The 21,860-nt window shown below is 38.4% G+C and overlaps 1 protein-coding gene across 1 annotated transcript in view; it reads left to right on the plus strand.

Moving 5' to 3' along the window:
- EXOC4 (exocyst complex component 4) overlaps positions 1 to 21,860 on the plus strand; it is an 815,775-nt gene that overhangs the window by 667,613 nt on the left and 126,302 nt on the right. Inside the window, exon 13 of the mRNA XM_082632942.1 lies at positions 4,925 to 5,080. Coding sequence (XP_082489068.1) covers positions 4,925 to 5,080 — 156 coding nt within the window. The remainder of the gene's footprint in view (positions 1 to 4,924; positions 5,081 to 21,860) is intronic.

Here is a 21,860-nt window from a genome sequence, read left to right on the forward strand (position 1 = left end):
TTTATATAATTTTCACATGTCACAAAATATTCTTCTTTTGATTAAAAAAAACATTAAAAAATGTCAACCCTATTCATAGCTTACAACACATACAAAGTAAGCTAATGGGGCAGATTTGACAGACAGGCCATAGTTTGTCCAACCCATTGTGTTGGACAGAGTCCTAATTATGAGGTTATAAACAGTAAGTATAAAAGGAAGGCTTTTATTCATTTGCTTTCCAAAGGGGAAGATTAGTGTAGGCTGACATAGTCAACAGAGTCCTCCCAGAGGAAGTGAGGTTTTGAGGAGACTGTCCAGTAATAGGCCACCTATGAATAAGTGAAGGGGAAGGTTTGACAATAATCACTCCTTGGTTCATTTGTCTTGAGTCAGGACTTTTTTATGTTGGACTCTTTTTTTTCCAGAAGGGGACACACCTGTATTCATTATTCTGACTTGTACTGTATTCAGACAGGTATGGAGAGACCATGGCAAAGTGATCTGTAATTTGGTCAAAATGTCAGATGGCTTGATGGCTCACCTGAGTCGTTCAGTGCAGAGAAATAGTAAAGGAAAACCACTAAAATGGTTTTAGCTAATTAGTTACCCAGTCTCCTAAAACTGAAGAGGGCTTATTTTTATGTCCAGTTCAGTTCTTATACACTTTCCAAATGCCAGGTATTGTGCTAGGCGCTAGGACCCCAAAAGCTAATGAGAAATCAACTCTGTCCTCAGAGAACTCATCATCTAGTAGGGGATGCCAACTTGTAAAGAAGTGTGTTAGGACCACTGAAAGCAGAGGTATGTGCAAGGCAGTGGTTCTCACCTTTGAGTGTACATTGGAATCACCTGGGAAACTTTTAAAAATTCTGATGCCTGGGTCCCATCCCCAGAGATTCTGATTTACTAGGTCTTAGAAGTGGCCTGGGCATCCAGTATTTTTTTGTTTTTTTTTAAGCTCTCCAGGTGCAGTCAAGATTGAAAACCTCAGGTCAAGGGTGATATGGTACAAAAGAAAAGACTCAGCTGTCCCAAGGGAAGAGCCAAGGTAATGTTTGATCAGTAGAGGCAAACAAGGAAGATGGAAAAAGGCTCTCTGGGCAGAGATAATACATACAAGCAGGAAACAGTATATCCCCTTCAAAAACCATTAGAATACTCACTGCGGATAGGGTGTTCAGCCAACACAGGCAGGGATTTGACTGGGAGTAGTGAACAGAGACAAAAGAGGAAAGCAGTAGCAGGAGATGAAGTTTAAAAGGTAGATGTTCATGCTTTGCTAGGTTTGGACTTGGTCTTAGAATTAGGAATCAGTGAGGAATTCTAAGAAGGAAAAAACATGACTGCATTTGTACAATTTTAGAAAAATGATTCTTCCAACTAATTTGGTGAGTTGGACTGATGGTCTTGAAGCTCCAGGCAAGACACCCACTTATAAGGTTACTGCCAAGTCCAAGTGAAAAATGATGAGGGTCTAAATACAGGCTAAGGGCAGTGAACCTGGACAGGAAACAACAGATTTATAAGTTACTAAGCAGATGGAATTGGGAGGTTATGGTATCTATGGGTAATGAGGATGACTCCGAGTTCCTGACTTAAATAACAGGATGGATGGTTGAACTGTTGACCAAAATAGGGAATACTAGATGTTCAGTGGGAGACGGAAAGGTGGATAATAAATGAGCTCCTTTGACTCTAATTTAAATAGCTGGTAGGACTTCCAAGTTCAGTTCTCCCGTTAACCTTTGTATATGCAGATCCGAGACTTAGAAGAGAGGGCAGCCCTGAAGATATTAATTTGGGAGTCTTTGGAATACAGGTGGGTCATGTCTGGCAAGAAGATTAGATTGCCCAAGTGAGACATGCAGAATGCTGTGGAATACCAACATGTAAAGTGTGGACAGAGGAAAAGAACCCTCAGTTCGGCTAAGAAAGAGCCTAGGAGAAGATGATGATGTGGTTACCAGAGGAGTAATATTTTAAGGAGGGAATAGTCAAAAGTATCAGATGCTTCTGAATAATCAGAGTATAAGGTAAAAAAAAAATAGCCACAAATTGGTACAGCAGTGTCAGGGAAACAGTGGTTCTAGAACCCTGACTGCAATTGATTTAATACTGAATTTTGACTTCAGTTAGAAGTGTGGAGTGGAGAGATTTAGGAAACCCTTTTCCTACTCCTAATACATAGAAAGTCCTAATACATAGAAAGTCCAGATAAAAATATGTATCTTTAAGAATATATTTTAAATATGTAGCCAAATTCAAAAGAAAGGAAATTTTCCACATGCCTCAAATGAAGGAGGAACTAAAAGCCATAGCAACAAGCAAATGTTGAAGTTGAGAGGCCCACAAAGGTATCAGGACCACATATAGAGGTTGTCTTTGTCTGTTTGGGCTGCTATAACTAAATACCAAAGATTGGGTGGCTAATAAACAACAGAATTTTATTTCTCACAGTTCTGGAGGCTGGAGTCCAAGATCATAGTGCTGGAAGAGTCAGGTTGCAGACTGCTCATTGCATTATCACCTGGCGGAAGGGGCTAGGGAACTCTGTGGGATCTCTCTCTTTTTTTTTTTTTTTTTTGAGGAATTTTGCCTCTTTTCATTTTTTATTTTTATTTATGGCTGTGTTGGCTCTTTGTTTCTGTGTGAGGGCTTTCTCTAGTTGCGGCAAGCGGGGGCCACTCCTCATCGTGGTGCACGGGCCTCTCACTATCGCAGCCTCTCTTGTTGCGGAGCACAGGCTCCAGTCGCGCAGGCTCAGTAATTGTGGCGCAGGGGCTTAGTTGCTCCGCGGCATGTGGGATCTTCCCGGAGCAGGGCTCGAACCTGTGTCCCCTGCATTGGCAGGCGGATTCTTAACCACTGCGCCACCAGGGAAGTCCTACAAGTGTCTTTTTGAATTATGGTTTTCTCTGGGTATATGCCCAGTAGTGGGATTGCTAGGTCGTATGGTAGTTCTATTTTTAGTTTTTAAGGAACCTCCGTACTGTTCTCCATAGTGGCTGTATCACTTTACATTCCCACCAACAGTGAAGAGGGTTGCCTTTTCTAGACACCAAGGGGGAAAAGCTGGTGTGGGGTGTGTGTGATGAATTGGGAGATTGGGATTGACATATATACACTAATATGTGTAAAATAGATAATAAGAACCTGCTGTATAAAAAAATAAATAAAATTCAAAAAATATGTATATATTAAAAAAAATAGCCATAGAGCAAATGAGAGAGGAGGTCGATCAGAGACAGGTAAAAAGAATGCCCAAAGAATGTTGAGGATTCTTCTGCTGTGGAATAGCATAAATTTTAGATGGTACCATTCTGTAAGACTGAATCCGGCACCCCACATATAAGAGTGTAAAAATTATATTGTGGGATTAATCCATAAATATTGCAGAAAAGATGCAAGAAAATAACAAAGACAAAACAGAAATTGAAGATATCAGTCAGAGTAATTTGAGAGATCACAGGGAAGAAGGTTCTGTAGTCTAATTTTTGTGTTGCTGACCATAGTTACTATTAGAAGACTTTTGCTTGTAGTGAGTTAGAAGAATTCAACTATGGTTCTCTTATTTATTCTAGCTTATTTTCAGATTACCAGGGTAGTATTGCTCCCTACATCATGAAATCTTGTTACCTCAAGTTAGGTTGTCATGAGTCAAGGTTTTTAAGCATCAACAACTTCTGTCTACAAACATTAATTGTCTGTTGGGTAAAGGAGATTTTACCATACATCCAAGCATATACACCGTGTATATATTGTATATTTAGAAGCACAGCATGTTCTTCAGTATAACCCTTATACCAACATAAATTCCTGCCTGTGATGGAGGGGAAAAGCTCCTATAGTCTTGGTCAACTTCAGAAGACTAGCCAGCTAATTAGCAATCCCTTCATAAATAAATGTCATTCTGTCACCTAGAATTGCTGAGGGGAATATTTAGACCATTGAAATTAGTTATAGTGACAGAAATGTTGAACAGAAAGGGAAGCTTCTTAGTTAAGTTGAAATTGAACGTTTACAGTGAATTTACAGGTACATTTTGGAAAGAGCCGTGTTAATAGCTCACCCATGGGCCCTATTAAAGGAGTTGAAGCCTGTCACTCTAGGTCATTTGTCAAAGCCCACTGGAGAGAGCAATAATCAAAGACTTTTCTGCCTGACATCAGGGGCAGAAGATTTCTCTGTGATGGTAGATTTACTTTGAATAGAGGGGTATCCATGGTTCAAAAAACACCTTCAAGTAGAGCTAATTGGTAGTTTAAACCAAGAGGTCAGAGAACAACTTTTTGTAACACTTCCATCACCTTTCAGGTATCATTTATGTTGTTGTTTAATTGCACTCTTTTGTATGGTTAACCCACTTTTTTTTTTTTTTTTTTTTTTTTTTTTTTGCGGTATGCGGGCCTCTCACTGGTGTGGCCTCTCCTGTTGCGGAGCACAGGCTCCAGATGCGCAGGCTCAGTGGCCATGGCTCACGGGCCTAGCCGCTCCGCGGCATGTGGGATCTCCCCAGACTGGGGCACGACCCCGTGTCCCCTGCATCGGCAGGCGGACTCTCAACCACTGCGCCACCAGGGAAGCCCTAACCCACTTTTTATTTGTTCAACATCTTTCTCGAAAGAATCCCTACCTTCCCCCACCCCCCAAACCTACCATACACTTTCATTTATTCTAAGGGATTAACTATGATAAGGGGAACTAATTAATATTATTAGTTTCACAATTACTCAACAATGAAGAAACTAAAAATGGAATCTAGGAATGATGTTTTCCACAAAGTGGCCTATTCACGGATGTCATGCTTCCAACTAGGTAATGGATTATCTTAATAGGAGAGGTGGGCATAGTATCTTTTTTTCCACAGCAAAGGTGGATGGAAAATGCTAACTGGAAGCCAGGCAGTGTCCTGAAGTGTGTCTTTTCTGTTGGTCATGTTTAGGGGCATTGTCCAGTCAGAAGAAAAACTTGTCATCAGTGCATCTTGGGCAAAAGATGATGATATCAGCAGGCTCTTGAAATCTCTACCAAACTGGATTAACATGGCTCAACCCAAACAGCTGAGGCCAAAGAGAGAAGAGGAAGAAGATTTCATAAGGTAAAATGGTCTATTTTCTAAGTTGTACTAAATGTGGGAAGAAAAATATCCATTTAGCTAATTCTTTCCTACATGAAATTTTGGCCATTTCTAAATATCAGACAGCAATAAACTGAACTTAGTAAAGTCCATTTCTATTGTACTACGCCCCATTTCCTGTGCAAGTATGGCTTGTGCTCAAAACTTTAGAAGGAATGGATTGATGTGAATCAAATTTGGAGCATTGCTAAATCAAGTTAAAATATTTTTTACTTTGTAGGTCATTATCCCTTCTTAGGGAAGCTCATAGTTTAGTCATTAATTCATTTATTTATTCAACAAAGCTGTATGGCCCTTGTTCTGTGCCATACCTTGGAAACATGACCATTAATAATGTAAAGTTCCTGCCCATAAGTGTGTTACAATTGATCTTAGCATGTTCTTTTAGTTCATAGAACTGTTAGTTGAACTTTCCGGAAATATATATGTGCTTCCCACGTTTGTTCATGTATAGTGTATCCAATTGTTTTCTACTTATTTTGACAAAAGTAAGGTCTCGCTTTCCACTTTATCACTCAACTTTTACCTTTGCACAATTTAAATTTTTTACTTAGCCATGAAAATGTAGCCTAATTTGATGAAGCTACTCATTTTCACATGGCTCGCTTGCCACAGTGAAATATTTTCACCTCTGTCATTTTAGAGCTGTGTGAAGTAGGGGGGAAAAGTGGAGGTAATATTTTGTCACATTAAAAATAGGTTTATTCTTATTGTCTTTTGCTATCCAAGTGAATGAATAAATAGTAAAAAAAAAAAAAAAAAAAAAGAGAGAAATAAAGTAAAAGCACTTTAAGGAAGCAAAGACCAGAAAAAGAATAAAAGAAATAGTGACCAATATTTTACTTTTAAGTCATCATAGAACTGTGGGCTCATCTCTCTCAGAATGTGGGTTGCAGCTATAGATAAATAGGTCTTTACTGTTCACAAAGTTAACCATATCCGTACACTATGGTGCCATATTTTTACCAACATTTTATTATGAAAAATTGCTATAGTGCCGTTTAAAACTTTCTCAAAATCATGAGACTTAAAAGTTCACCTGTAATTTAACCTCAAGTCTTCCAATTTATGGTTTCTTCCTCATCATTCACATTATCTCAGAAAAACTTGTCAGCTAGTTATATTGTTATAAGAAAACTATTATATGTGCATAATTTATTTTTTAATTAGTAGGCTTTATTTGCATGAGGTAGCAGTTTTAGATTTACAGAAAATATTGAGTGAAAAACACAGAGTTCCCATATATACCGTCACTCACCCTCACCCCCACCCCCAATTTCCTCTATTTTTTTTTTTTTTTTTTGCGGTACGAGGGCCTCCTACTGTTGTGGCCTCTCCCGTTGTGGAGCACAGGCTCTAGACGCACAGGCTCAGCGGCCATGGCTCACGGGCCCAGCCGCTCTGCGGCACGTGGGATCCTCCTGGACCGGGGCACGAACCCATGTCCCCTGCATCGGCAGGCGGACTCCCAACCACCGCGCCACCAGGGAAGCCCAATTTCCTCTATTTTTAATATCTTACAGTAATGTGGTATGTTAGTTAAAATTGGTAAGCTAATATGGATACGTTATTATTAACTAACTCTGTAGTTTACATTAGGGTTCACTCTTTGGGTTGTACATTCTATGAGTTTTGAGAAATGTATAATGAGTGTACCCATTCATTAGTTACAGTGAAGGTAACCATTCCAGTATCACGCAGAATAATAGTTTCACTGCCCTAAAAATCCTCTGTGCTCCTCCTATTCACCCCAGGCTTCCTCTCCTCCAACCCCTGGCAACCATTATTATTATTTTTTTTTTTACTGTCTCCCTAGTTTTGCCTTTTCCTAAATGTCATATAGTTGGCATCATACAATACATAACCTTTTCGGATTCGCTTCTTTTGCCTTGCCGTACGCGCTTAAGGTTCCTCCATGTCTTTTGGTGGCTTGGTAGCTCTTTTTTAATCTCTGAATAACATTCCATTGTATGGACATACCATAATTTGTTTATTCGTTCACCTACTGTAGGATTTCTTGGTTGCGTCCAAGTTTTGGCAATTATAAATAAAGCTGCTATAAACATTCGTGTTCAGGGTTTTTTGTGGATGTAAGTTTTCAGCTCACTTGGGTAAATACCAAGGAATGTGATTGCTAGATCACATTGATGTATGTCAAGAGTATATTTAGTTTTTGTAGAAATTGCCAACCTGTATTCCAAAGTGGTCGTACCATTTTGCATTCCCACCAACAGTGAACGAGAGTTCCTGCTGCTCCACCTCCTTGATAGCATGTGGTGTTGTCAGTGTTTTGGATTTGGTACATTCTAATAGGTGTGTAGTGATCTCATTGTTTTAATTTGTATTTCCCTAATGACATATGATGTTAAGCATCTTTTCATATGCTTATTTAATAACTATATATATTTTTTTGGTGAGATATCTGTTCAGATCTTTTACCATTTTTAAATTGGGTCATGTGTTTTCTTATTGTTGAGCTTTAAAAGTCCTTTGTATATTTTGGATACCAGTCCTTTAATTGATAGGCGTTTTACAAAAATTTTCTCCCAGTGTATGCCTTGTCTTTTGATTCTCTTCACAGAGTCTTTCGTAGAGCAGAAGTTTTTAATTTTAATGGAGGCAGTCTTAATGATTTTTAAAACAATGGATCGTGCTTTTCTGCCGTCTGGTTTTAACGGAGTGTTTTGTATAGTTCCACTTTTTCTCCTCTCTTAGTATATATATTATATTTCTTTTTTCTTAACTTCTTTTTTTAGTGGTTGCCCTAGAATTTGCAACATACGTTTATAACTAATGCAAGTACCTTATAACAAAGTAGTCCCAATTCTTTCCTCCCATCCCGTATAACAGTGCTGCCATTCACTGCATTTATCCATAAGCTATAATCACTGTACATAATGTTGCTGTTATTATTTTGAACAAATTGTTACCTGTTAGATCAATTAAGAATAAGAGATATAGAAGATTTTATTTACCTTCAATGATTCTTTCTTTAATTCTCTTCCTTTTTTAATGTAGGTCCTAGTCTCCCTAAAGAACTTCTTTAACATTTCTTGTAAGGCACGTCTATTGAAGACAAATTCCTTCAATTTTTGTTGGAGAAAGTGTTCATTTTTCCCTTACTTTTGAAGAGTAATTTCATAGGGTTCAAAATTCTAGGCTGATGATTGTTCTAACACGTTAAGTATCTCACTTTGCTATTCTTGCTTCCATGGTTTTTGAAGAAAAGTCCAATGTAATTTTTATTCTTGTTTTTCTATAGGTAAGGTAATTTTTTCCTATGGCTTCTTGCAAAGTTCCTTTGTTTTTGATTTTGTGCCATTTGAGTATTGTATGCCTGGGTATAGGGTGTGTGTGTGTGTGTGTGTGTGTGTGTGTGTGTGTGTGTGTGTGTGTGTGTGTGTGTGTGTGTGTGTGTGTGTGTGTGTGTGTGTGTGTGTGTGTGTGTGTGTGTGTGTGTGTGTGTGTGTGTGTGTGTGTGTTTGTTTCATGCTTGGTGATCACTGAGCTCCCTGGATCTGTGATTTGGTGTCTGTCACTAGTTTTGGGAAATTCTCAGTCATTATTGCTTCAAATATTTGTGTTTCCTTCTCTCTTTCTTCTCCTTCTGGTATGCCCATTATACATACATTATAACTTTTTGAATTTGTTCCTCAGTTCTTGGATATTCTGTTCTCTTTTCATTCTTTTTTCTCTTTGGATTTCGATTTTGGAAATTTTTATTGATGTTTCTTCAAGCTTACTCATTCTTTCCTTGGTTATGCCCAGTCTATTAAATAAGTCCGTCAAAGACATTCTTCATTTCTGTTATGGCATGTTTGATTTCTAGCATTTCCTTTTGATTCTTTCTTAGAGTTTCCATCTCTCTGCTTATGTTACCTGTAGTTTACATGTGCACATGTCAAAGGCACAGCTTGGCAAATTTTCATACTTTTCATTGTGTAACAGTATCCAGTTCAAGAAACAGAATAATAGCAATAAGAAACAGAACAAAGCAATAGTGAGCCTTCTCGTGCTTCCTTATGGTCACCATTTTCCTCTCTGAAAATTACCCGTATCTGACCTTTAAATACATAGATTAGTTTAATCTTTTTTTGGATTCTTTTAAAATGGAATCATGCACTTATATATTCTTTTATGACTGGCTTCATTTGTTCCACATTATATGGACAAGATTCATCCATATTCTTGTGTATAGGTCCTTATTACTCTGTACTTTATATTGTATTCCATTATATGGGTACACCCCAGATATTTTTTAATATTGTATTATTTGAATGTTTATGTGTGTATATATGCATTCATTTATTTTACTCCTGTTGGGTACCTGGGTACTTTCTAATTTAAAACTTTCAAATAGTGCTGCTTTGTATATTCTACTATATATTTCTTGGTAATCATATGTATATATTTCTATTGCTTACATTCTAGGAGTCAAATTGCCGGCTTATAGCATATCCATATGTTGAGTTGTAGTGCACACTGCCGAATAGTTTCCCAAACTGGTAGTAAGAGTTTGCACTCTCATAACAGTGTACGAAAGTTCCAATTGCTCTGTATCTCATCTATATTTGATATTTTCCATCTTTTTAATTTTGACCTCCTAGTAGATTTGTAGAGCTGTCGCAGTGTGGTTTAATATGCATTTCTCTCATGACTAATACAGTTGAGCGTATTTTAATGTACTTTTACTGTATTTATTGGCCATTTGAATATCCGCTTTCACAACATATTTGTTCAGATCTACTGCCCAGTTTTTAATTAGGTTGTCTGTCTTTTCCCTATTGATTTGTAGGAATTCTTCATATATCTGGATGTAACTCCTTTGTGATGGATAGGTAGTAGGTAGGTAGGTAGATAGTTAGATAGATAATGTCATCTTCCCCCACTTTACAAATTTCCTTTTCACTCTCTTAATGGTGTCTTTTAATAAACAGACTTAAAATTTTAATAAGTCAAATTTATTTCTTTAACAGATAGGACATTTTGTTTCCTATTTAGAAATCCTTTCTTATGCCAAAGTCACAGAGATGTTTTTCTTTAAAACTTGTACTGTGATGAGTATGTTTTTCCCTAGCGTATGAAATAAGTTACACACTCTTAAAATTATATTTCCTATCCCTGCTCTCTACACTTCTTAATTTAGATCATGTTGTCATAGCAATAGTAGCAGAGAGTAGCCTCATGATTTTTTCTGTCAGAAGAGGTAAAGAATTATTGAGACATAATTAGAGTGCCAACTAGGAATAATCAAACTGACCTTAGGGGAGAGTCAGGCCATGTTACCATCATGTTTTCCTGCTGCTAGATTTCTAAGAGGTCTGGGTAAGCATAGTCCCACTATTGATCTTTAAGTGTACTTATTTAATACATCTATAACCTGAGTAATTGTATTAGAAGTAACTTCTGGAGGATAATTATTTTCCCCCAACTTTTCAGGTTACTTTGACTGAAAGTAAGTCTTCTTCCTGTTGTTCCTAGGCTTATTGTCTTTTATGCCTGCAAAGAGATTTTCAATCAGTTTTATTAGTTATCTTCAATAGCTTAGAGTTAAGAGGAAGGGTTTCTAGCCCTATTTCAGAAAAGAGAAAGTTAATCCAGAGATGAATGTCTGTATACCACCTCATGCTTCTGATTTAGAAGAGCTAGAATTAAGTTCTTGGCTTTCTTTATTTCCTTTTTGCTCACTGCATTATCACCTTCCATCTTAAATTTGAAGGCAAAGCAAATTAAACATAGTTTTAAAATTTTTTGGTGAATTACTATATCCATGAAGTAAGATGCAATCTTAGGTATATAACTCAAAGAAATGTCATGTGTGATTTTACTAATGTAACCACCTCCCCAATCAAAATACAGAACTTTTCTTGCGCCCCAGAAGGTTACCTCAAGGTAACCACTATTCTGACTTTTATCACCATAGTTTAGTTTTGACTGTCCTTGAATTTTATATAAATTTCACCATAGTATCCGGTTTATTTTGCTGAACATTATGACTGAGATAATTGTCCACGTTTTTGCATGCGAACAGACATGGTTTGAAAACAAATTCTATTTGCTTTAAGAGAAGAAAAATAATTTTTAGATCTATTTTGTTTTGTATGTGATTGATTCTTTTCTCTTAATCTGTCATATTCTCTATCCTGAAAGCAAAGGTAAGTAGAGGGGAAGACTCTTCATTGATATTCCAATGTGGTAGAGTTACAGAGCCTTGATTTTCACACATTAGAGTACCACAGAGCATGGCATGAGCTAAAAAGACTGAAAAATCACACTGTCTTCCTGTAATTAGTTTTGAAAGCTTAGAGAGCTATTTGGCGCCCAGATGAATATAGAATCCAGTGTCCTTTGCATTGAATAAAGGTTATGCTCCCTTCATTACTAAACGAGGCCCTTTTCTATTCTTGTTTTTTAACTAAAAAATAAAATGTATTATTTCCTGGCTTAACTTCGAATAAAGGGAAAAAAATAGGTCAGGCCAGGACTTTAATAGAAAAATAGCAAATATCCTTTTGTTCCCAAAGAAGCTGAAAGCAGGCTTTCTAGCCCATTATCTTTGCACCTGTCATATATATGTGTGTAGTTATCCTTTTGAAATCAATGAATATCCACTGATAAAAGCAGTCCTGTTTTCTGGTCATGTAATTAACAGAAGAGATAAGGTGTTGGAAGAAGTAAAGGGGGTGGAGAGGCCCTGTGCATTAGAGACTATTCCCCCAAATCTGTTACCCCCATTTCACTCAAGGCCCCAGAATTTGGAAGAATAAGAGTCATTTCCCTAGAGCCAGGTTTGAAAATCCTGAAGTGGATAGATGTGATTGGCAAGACCAGGACAAGAGTATTCAGGTGATAAAAGCCAAAGAATATATAAAACTTACAAATTAGTCTTGAGCTCCAGCATGAAGAAAGATGAATGTTAAAGAATCAAGTTTTCTGGAAAGATTGTGTAATCTATTACAATCAAAGTTGACAGTGCCCATATTTGATGGCAACATTGTGTGGTTTCAGGCACTATTATTCCCATTCAACAGATAAGGAAACTGAGGTGCAGAGAACTTAAATAACTGCCCCAAATTCACAGAGCCTCTAAGTTGACAGAGCTAGAATTTGAGCCCAAGTAGTCTGGCTCCTAGAGCTAGCTCAGAGTGACCATCCAGCCTTAAATTAGGTGAGGAATTTGTACTTTTGGATATTTGAGTTATGCCTTTATTTTCATTGATCATCATACTCTTGACTGATATTTTAATCATAATTTGATAATGTTGCAGAAAGTTACCACACAGGTGCTTTTACCCTAGGTTTAGTGTGTTATTATTAGAATTAATTGTATTATATTTCATGTATTATATTGTTGCCCATTCTTTCCCTTCCAGTAACAGGTTGGTAACAGAAATCCAGATATTTGAGGGAAAGACTGTTTTGAAACCAGGAATGTACAGTGCTTTAAAACTGATTGTCTTGTATGAATTGGGAGATTGGGATTGACATATATACATTAATATATATAAAATAGACAACTAATAAGAACCTGCTGTATAAAAAATAATTAAATTAAATTTTAAAAAACTGATTGTCTTTCTTTCTTTTCTTTCTTTCTTCATCTTTCCTCTGAGCTTTATGTTTGCCTAATCAAAGAAAAGAAAAAACAATCATTGTTGAAAAAAGAAAGAAGGATACAAAAGGGATGAAAATATAAAAATGATATAAAACAAATTATGTAGGTTTTAGATAGTATGTGATACACACCTGAATAAGGAAGAGAAACTAAACAACATTTTTAGTTATTTAGAAGAGAACTGTTTATTTCATCTGGAGGATCAAATGAGTGATATGTTAAGACTGATTTTTGTCACTTTACAAAACTATGAACTCAGAGTACTTAAAGAACTTTCAAAGAGCACGGCAATTCCCAAGACTTTGTTTGGCATGAGTTCTATATTAGATGTTTAATAAAAAGAGTCAGAATAGAAGCAGAAAGCAGGTTTGTACTTTAACCTTCCGTGGACCCTAGTAGTGCATCAAAGACCTTCAATAAATGTTGACTGAATGAAATTGAATTTAAAAATAGGAAGGATCATTCACTCTTCAAATGAAAAAACCTAAAATATAAAGAGTGGTGAGCCAAATGCCTTAATTGGAAGAAAATGCTTTCAGTGGCCTCCCTGAAAGTTACATGGAGAGTAGCATGTTCCTTTTGGAAGCTCACAGGCCTGAGTTCTAGTCCTCAGCACTGCCATTAATTAATCTCTTTTGTTTTGTTTTGTTTTTGCCTTTGGTTGGTCTTTACACCTCTTAAATTTCTTCATCCAGCTGAGATTAAACAAGAGAAGTAGAAATCTAGTAAGCCTGGGAATGTATTTCAATGTAAACGTAGTACTAATAAAGTAGAGCACAGGGGATTCCCTGGTGGCGCAGTGGTTAAGAATCCACCTGCCAATGCAGGGGACACAGGTTCGAGCCCTGATCCGGGAAGATCCCACATGCCGCGGAGCAACTAAGCCCGTGTGCCACAACTACTGAGCCTGCGCTCTAGAGCCCTCGAGCCACAACTACTGAACCCATGTGCCACAACTACTGAAGCCCACACGCCTAGAGCCTGTGCTCCTCAACAAGAGAAGCCACCACAGTGAGAAGCCCGTGTACCGCAACGAAGAGTAGCTCCTGCTCGCTGCAACTAGAGAAAGCCTGTGCACAGCAACGAAGACCCAACACAGCCAAAAATAAATAAATAAATTTATTTATTTTTAAAAATCACCTCAATAAAAAACAATAAACATTACAAAAATAAAAATCGGGCTTCCCTGGTGGCGCAGTGGTTGAGAATCCGCCTGCCAATACAGGGGACACGGGTTTGAGCCCTGGTTTGGGAAGATCCCACATGCCGCGGAGAAACTGGGCCCGTGAGCCACAACTACTGAGCCTGCGTGTCTGGAGCCTGTGCTCCGCAACAAGAGAGGCCGTGGTAGTGAGAGGCCTGCGTACTGCGATGAAGAGTGGCCCCCGCTTGCTGCAACTAGAGAAAGCCCTCACACAGAAACGAAGACCCAACACAGCCAGAAAGAAAGAAAAAAGAAAGGAAGGAAGGAAGGAAAGTAGAGCACAGATAATTTTCAGCAAATTCCACTTGGAAATTTAAAGCATCTCAAAACAATATAAGCAATGACTGTTAAAACGTTCTAGATAGCTACAGCCATTGAAGAATCTTTAGAAAAATTTGAAGGAATAAGTAAAAGATCTGATGCAGGAAAAAAAAAGACTTTAGCTCACTTGAACAAATGTTTATTAGAATAGAGACATTTATTCCACTACGTCTGCAGGCTTAATGTGACTTTAACAATATAATTATAAAAGGAAAGATGAATCAGAAAATATGAATATATTAAATAAGTACAGGAGTAGCAAATGCTTTGCTAAGATGTTTTTTTTCCCCTCAGTTACACAAGATGAAGGTCATAGACGTATGTAGGACACTGACAGGCAAGACTGGATGAGAAGTAGATTTAAATCTCAAAATTAAACAAGAAAGACAGGTAATTAACTGGAGACTCAGCTACAAACATATCAATTAATGTTCAAGATGATTGAATTAGGCACTTTGTTATTATATCAAAATGATATGACTTGTTAGCATACAATTGGCAATAAATGAAAAAAAATGTAAATTTCCTCTATACAGTGCATAAATGCTAGCCTACTGAGACGGTTATTTGAGGATTATAGTTATCTATTAGTATCATTAAGAACTCACTAATATAGTATTTTCTACATTTTATTTTTTGTTTAATTTTAGATCGTGGAATTATTTATTTATTTTTCTTTAACTTAGATGTACATTCAGTACCATTCCTCTTTCTCTCATTTGGAGTCTCAATAAAAGAAAAAATGAATCCCTCTAATTTAGTCCTACTCAGCCCTTCAGAAAGTGCGGTTGAGAATGATGTTCTGTGCCATTGTGATGGTGGCAAGGATACCTGTCATCTGTCTGCGGTAGGAGCAAGAAGAGGTGTTCCTAAGACAGGGGCAGACACGAGACAGTGCACACCCACCACTGAAAAGTCCCATGCCTGCTCTTCTCTCCCTAATGCCATCTCTACTGGTAGCTGCTCCCTGCTGCAGGCTTACTTCCCTGCCAGATGATGAAGGACCCCTTGCCTTCTCACCCCTATCTCACTAAACCTTCTCCTGTTCCCAGTCTACCATACTCTTTCCTCCCTCTATGTGTTTGCCCATGCCCTTTCCTCTTCCTGATGCCCTCTGCTCATCCCACCCCTGCCTCCTGTACCTATCCAGTTCGGCTCTCAGGATACAGCTCAGGTATCAACTCCTCCAGCATCTCCTCCCCATAACCCTCTCCCTTTCTGCATCTCACCCTGCTTCCCTCCTGGGTTAGGAGCTCACAGCCTTTGGGGGAGTTAAGCAAATGAGCAACTTAGAGCAGGGTGGGTACTACTGCTAGAGGTAAAGATAATATGTAAATATGTTAAAAAGAGACCAGTAGAAAAATGAAAAATAATAATGTAACGACAATGAGAAGGGGAAATTGATATGATTGGGGCGTGGGAAGAGGGGACATAAGTAAGCTAATTCCTCACCCATCCACGGAGCAGGAGGTCAGTATAAAAATTCTAAAATGAATGTAGCAATGCATAGCAGTTTCCACAGATTATATACAGTGGTGGATATAACCACTGGAAGAATTAGAAACAGAAATTGTTTTTTTTTAAAAGTTGTAGGTGCTTCTTTCTGGGGCATAAGACTGAGGTGAGGCCGGGGGGTGGGACAGGGGATCACTGTTCATCATTATCGGTTATTTAACCATGAGTAATTAGTACTTAGCTTTTAAATTTTTACTTGCTTAAAAAGTCTTCCACATGTTCTCAAACCCTGTTAGTATTCACTGCCAGTTCACCAATTGTTCACAAATACACTATCATTCTAACATTTTTTTAATCCCTGAAAAAATCTTAATTTTAAGCCATCTTTAGTTTTCTGCCAATTTTATGTGAAGCATTTACTCCTCTCTGTAGTATACTTTGCCCCAGAGATTCCCATATCTTTCTTTGTCTTCCTCCTAAGACCCCCCACCAATTGCTCAATCCCTTCCCCAGAGAGCTACCTTGAAGACATGACACTTAGTTGCTCAGTTTCAGAATTATTGCCATTGCTTGAGATCAGTTGTTTAGTGTCTGCTCTGAATAGATTTAAAATTCTCAAAAGGAAATTGTATGGCAATTTGAGAAATAACCAGAATCTTCAATAAACTGGAATAGTCTCTGAGGAAGTTCAGTGCTGTATAAATTTTGACTTTGAAATCTATAATAACTCTTGGTAGTTGAAAAACCAAAGTATATGTTTAGCTTATAGTAAGTAACTATTGGTTATTTTAATCCTATATGTTGATAATCTGTTTTGAAGCTTAAGAAATGTTCTTTATAGAAAACTATTGCTATTTCTAGGAATGCATAACTTACAGTGGCTCCTGGCAGAAAAATTGCGCACCTCTGAAAGTCCCAGCACCTACAGGAAAAAAAACCTGGTACCTTATTGTTTATATCCTGTGTTGCTGGACAACATCCTACAAAGTAGCCAGGCTTATTTGAGTGGCTTGGCTAAAGAAAGATGCATTCATGTTCCAAGCTAACGGAGCATTTCAAGTGCAACATTATTCCAAGTTGAATCTGAATCAGAACTCTGAGCAGTGCCATCAGCCTGAAAATAATGTGCTGCTTCCCAATTCGCTCTTTGCTTGTTGTTACCTAGTATCGATTTTCATGGAACTTTTCACTGTACTTACATACAGGTGTATCAGTGTACTCATCTACTTGGTACCAAAAAGGGAGGCACAGAATGTGGAGAAAACCCTGAGACTGAGCCCTGAGCTCCTACCCCACCCACCCCTAATTCTCCATGTGTCTTTAGCCAGGTTCCCTCACTCTTCTGCATCTCCATCCCTCATCTGTAAACAACAACCTTTTTTAAAAATTTTATTTTATTCAAGTATAGTCGATTTACAAGGTTGTGTTAATTTTTGCTGTACAGCAAAGTGATGCAGTTATGCATATATATACAGTGGCTCCTGGCAGAAAAACTGCACAGCTCTGAAAGTCCCAGCAGAGGTGGGACTTCCTTTTTCATATTCTTTTCCATTATGGTTTATCACAGGTTATTGAATATAGTTCCCTGTGCTCTACAGTAGGACCTTGTTGTTTATCCATTCTATATATAATAGTTTGCATCTGCTAATCCCAAACTCCCAATCCACCCCTCCCCCACTCTGCCCTTTGGCAACCACAGGTCTGTCCTCTGTGTCTGTGAGTCTGTTTCACAGATAAGTTCACTTGTGTGATATTTTAGATTCCACATATAAGTGATATATGGCATGTGTCTTTCTCTTTCTGACTTACTTCACTGAGTCTGATAATCTCTAGGTCCATCCATGTTGCTGCAAATGGCATTATTTCATTCCTTTTTATGGCTGAGTAGTATTCCATTGTATATATGTACTACATCTTTATCCATTCATCTGTCGGTGGACATTTAGGTTGCTTCCATGTCCTGGCTATTGTGAATAGTGCTGCTGTGAACATAGGGGTACATGTATCTTTTTGAATTATAGTTTTGTCTGGGTATATGCCCAGGAGTGGGATTGCTGGATCATATGGTAATTCATTTTTAGTTTTCTGAGGAACCTCCATACTGTTCTCCGTAGTGGGTGTACCAACTTACATTCCCACCAACAGTGTAAGAGGGTTCCCTTCTCTCCACACCCTCTCCAGCATTTGTTATGTGTAGACTTTTTAATGATGGCCATTCTGACTGGTGTGCGGTGAGACCTCATTGTAGCTTTGATTTGCATTTCTCTAATAATCAGTGATGTTGAGCATCTTTTCATGTGCCTATTGGCCATCTGGATGTCTTCTTTGGTGAAATGTCTGTTTAGGTCTTCTGCCCATTTTTCAATTCGGTTGTTTGTTTTTTTGTTATTGAGTTGTATTAGCTGTTTGTATATTTTGGAGATTAAGCCCTTGTGTAAATGACAACCTTTGATTCTCAAACAGGCTGGTTTTGTGAGTGTGTGTGGGTGTGCACGCACACCCACACCCACGCTTTAACTAGCATATTAGGTCATATTGTATGTCCAGTAAAGTTGTGTTTTTATGTTGTGTATTTACACTTTAGAATAGGTTGGAACCCTTTATATAATCAGTACACTTAGTACATTCTGCCCATTTTATAGAATTTTGAATATACTTTTTCTATTTTTTTAGCTACTAAGGGTTCTGGTTTTAGTATGTTTACATTTTTGGCATATTTTTGGTAAGCATTCATCAGTTCTTTGATATCTCAGAATCACAACTTTCAATTATAAAGCTGTTTTGATAAGAAACCTTGGTCAATTCCTTGATGATTATTGTTTTCCAGAAAAACATCGTCATAAAAGCAGAAAGTGCCTGTAAAGGCTTTTGAAACCAGGGTCCTTGATCAGATCAGGATTCAGCACTATCAAAGGAGTAGGGTTAATGACAAGCATGCTTCTAGCATCATTGCTTTAGAATTTTGTTGTTGAATGTCAGGCCTAGAGTGAGACACACAACAGTGTGTCTCAATAAATGCTTGGAGACTGTACGTCTGTACTCATGTACTCCTTGATATACAAGTAAAGGAGTTAAATAAGAGTAAGGATAGCATAGAAGGAGTCTTAGAGTATAGGGTGTGTATTAGTCTGCTCGGGCTGCCTTATCAAAATACCCTGGACTGGGTGGTTTACACAACAGAAATTTATTTCTCACTGTCCTAGAGGCTGGGAAGTCCAAGATCAAGGTGCTGGCCAATTCAGTTCCCGATAAAGGCTCTCTTCCGGGCTTGCAGAGGCCTGTTTTCTTGCTGTGAACTCACAGGTCAAGGAGAGAACAAGAGATTTCTCTCGGGTTTCTTCTTATAAAGGTACTGATCCGGGCTTCCCTGGTGGCACAGTGGTTGAGAGTTCGCCTGCCTATGCAGGGGACATGGGTTCGTGCCCCAGTCTGGGAGGATCCCACATGCCCTGGAGCGGCTAGGCCCGTGAGCCATGGCCATTGAGCCTGCGCGTCCGGAGCCTGTGCTCCGCAATGGGAGAGGCCACAACAGTGAGAGGCCCACGTACTGCAAAAAAAAAAAAAAAAAAAAAGGTACTGATCCCATCATGAAGGCTCCACCTTCATCATGACTTAATTACCTCCGAAAGATCCCATCTCTAAATACCATCGTTTTGGGGTTGGGACCCTCAACATATGAATTTGGGGGACTACATCTCAGTTCATAGCAAGGTGAAGATACTTAACTGTTTACCTTTGCCTGTTACAGTCTGAGCTGTAATTTTACATTAATGATTGGAAGTTAGTCAAATAAAAAGGCTAACTGTTTAATGTATAGAATATGTTACTACTAATACAGGCAAAGGGACAAAAGTTATGCTTCCCAGGAAGAAAAATGGCAACTTAAATTAAAACTATGATTGTAGAGAAAATTTAAAGCATTTCTTGTCAAATGAGTTATGCAGTTCTGAGTCAAATAGGAACAGGGTTGTTTTTTCTACATAATGAATCTCCTGTAATGTAGTATTTGAACTTATCACCTAGTCGTCTTCTGTTGACCTGTGATTAAAATCTTGGCCTTTCATTGGAGGCTCACTGTTTGAACCCTGATGTTTTGCCACCAGCCCAGCCTATACAGGCTTTTGATAAAAAGGGTGATGTTTTTGTGTCTGTCAGGCAGGGAACCCAGGTAGAGGTAAAACTGCCTGTAGCAGAATGGTGCCTGAGCTTCAGTCTCTAGACCTTTGCCCTGCCACCACCTTGGTAAACCTCCAGCCTTTCTTTTCTAGAAGAGACTTCTTTGAGCATGATAGCTTTTCTGTGCTCACCCATGAGAACGTAGCACATAAACTACTCCAGAATTCCTATACAAGGACAGAAAGATGAAATGACCGAAGAAATTCTGCGCTTATGCCTACGTGGATTGAACATGTCAGAGCACAACTGGCTGTCATGCTGAATTTTCTCTCTCCAGATCTGAAAGGAAAACAGCGTGAACAGTTTTCAAGAGCTCTGACTGTTTTAGTCATATTGTTTACGTTTTTAATTTAGTGCATTAAATTCTCACCATACAAGTTATGCTGTACCTCGTACAAAACCTTTGTTTCCCGAAACTCAGCACACTGGGAAGAAACTTAAAGAGTACTGTCAAGAGATCCAGTTAGGAAGCACTTCCTAGGAGACTGCTGTTCTAGGAACTATTCTGGGCAGGGGAGATACTGATTTTGAAACGTGCATCAATTTTCCATCTATTTCTCATTTCTGATTTTTTTCCCCTACACTTAAACTTGTTTTAATTTGGAAGGTTTTAAACCCATAGAAAAGTTGAAATAACAGTCCAATGACTTGCATAGATACCCTGACTTAGATTTACCGACTGTTAACATCTTGCCATCCCCTCTCAGTTTCCTCTCCAAATATATATACACACTTCCCTCTTGCCATATCATCTAAAAGTAGGCTAAAGGTATCATGACTTTTTAGTCTTAAATTCTTAGCATGACACTCCCAAGAACAAGGGCATTTTCCTACTCACCCGCATTATTACCATGTGCTTTACGTTGCTGCCGTAACAGATTACCAGTGGCTTAAGACGATACGGATCCATTTTCTTACAGTTCTGTAGGCGAGAAGTCCAGTACAAGTCTCATTGGGCTAAAATCAAGGTGTCTGCAGGGCTTCGTTCCTTCCTGGAGGTTCTAGGGGAAAATCCATTTCCTTGCCTTTCCAGCTTCTGGAGGCCAACGTCATGCTCTGGTCTGTGGCCTCCTCCTCCATCTTCAAAGCTAGCAACCTAGCCTCTCTCTGAGCCTTCTTCCATCATCACATCCCTCTCCCTGACCACAGCTAGGAAAGCTTCTTCACTTTGTGATTAGATTTGGTCCACCCAGATAATCCAGGATAATCCCCCCATCTCAATGTCCTTAACCTTAATCATATCTGCAAAATCATTTTTGCCTTATAAAGTAACATAATCATAGGTTCCCAAGATGAGGGTATAGACATCTTTGAAGGGCCATTGTTCTGACCACCACACCACACCTAACAAAACCAGCCTTCATTCAAAGTTTATCCAACATACAGTCTATAGTCAAATTTCCCCAATTACCAAAAAGGTGTCATGGATCCAGTCAAGGTTTACACATTATAATATGTTTCCACTCATCTATAACAGTCTCATCAGCTCCCTCTCTTTTTCATGACATGGAATCCTTTGATAAAGAGTCTAGGCCAGTTACCAAGTAGAGATCTGAATTTAGCTAAAAGTTTCTTTGTGATTATATCCAGACTGAACATATCTGTCAGGAATACTCATGTAGGTGGTGTTTCATGCTTTCCTCTATGTCACTTCATATAAAGTCTGGCTTTACTACTACTGGCAATGCCAAGCTTGACTTTTTGTTTAAGGTAGTGACTGCCAGATTTCCCCATTGGAAAGGTGGGGGGGGGGTTTCTCTATAAAATGATTGATAGAAGTTAGCCATCTTTGGGAGACACAATCAAGGAACACATTCACAGAGCCAGACTTTAACGCAGCATTTTTCAAACTGTGGGTCATGGCGTATTAGCAAATTACAAAATCATTCTAGTGGACTTTGAACCCCCCAGAGGAACTAGGACAGGGCCTGGGTGGTGGATTCCTAGTAAATATCTGCTAAAGAATGTAT

This window comes from Mesoplodon mirus (assembly GCF_964341445.2).
Source record: "Mesoplodon mirus genome assembly, chromosome: 9".
NCBI lineage: Eukaryota > Metazoa > Chordata > Mammalia > Artiodactyla > Ziphiidae > Mesoplodon > Mesoplodon mirus.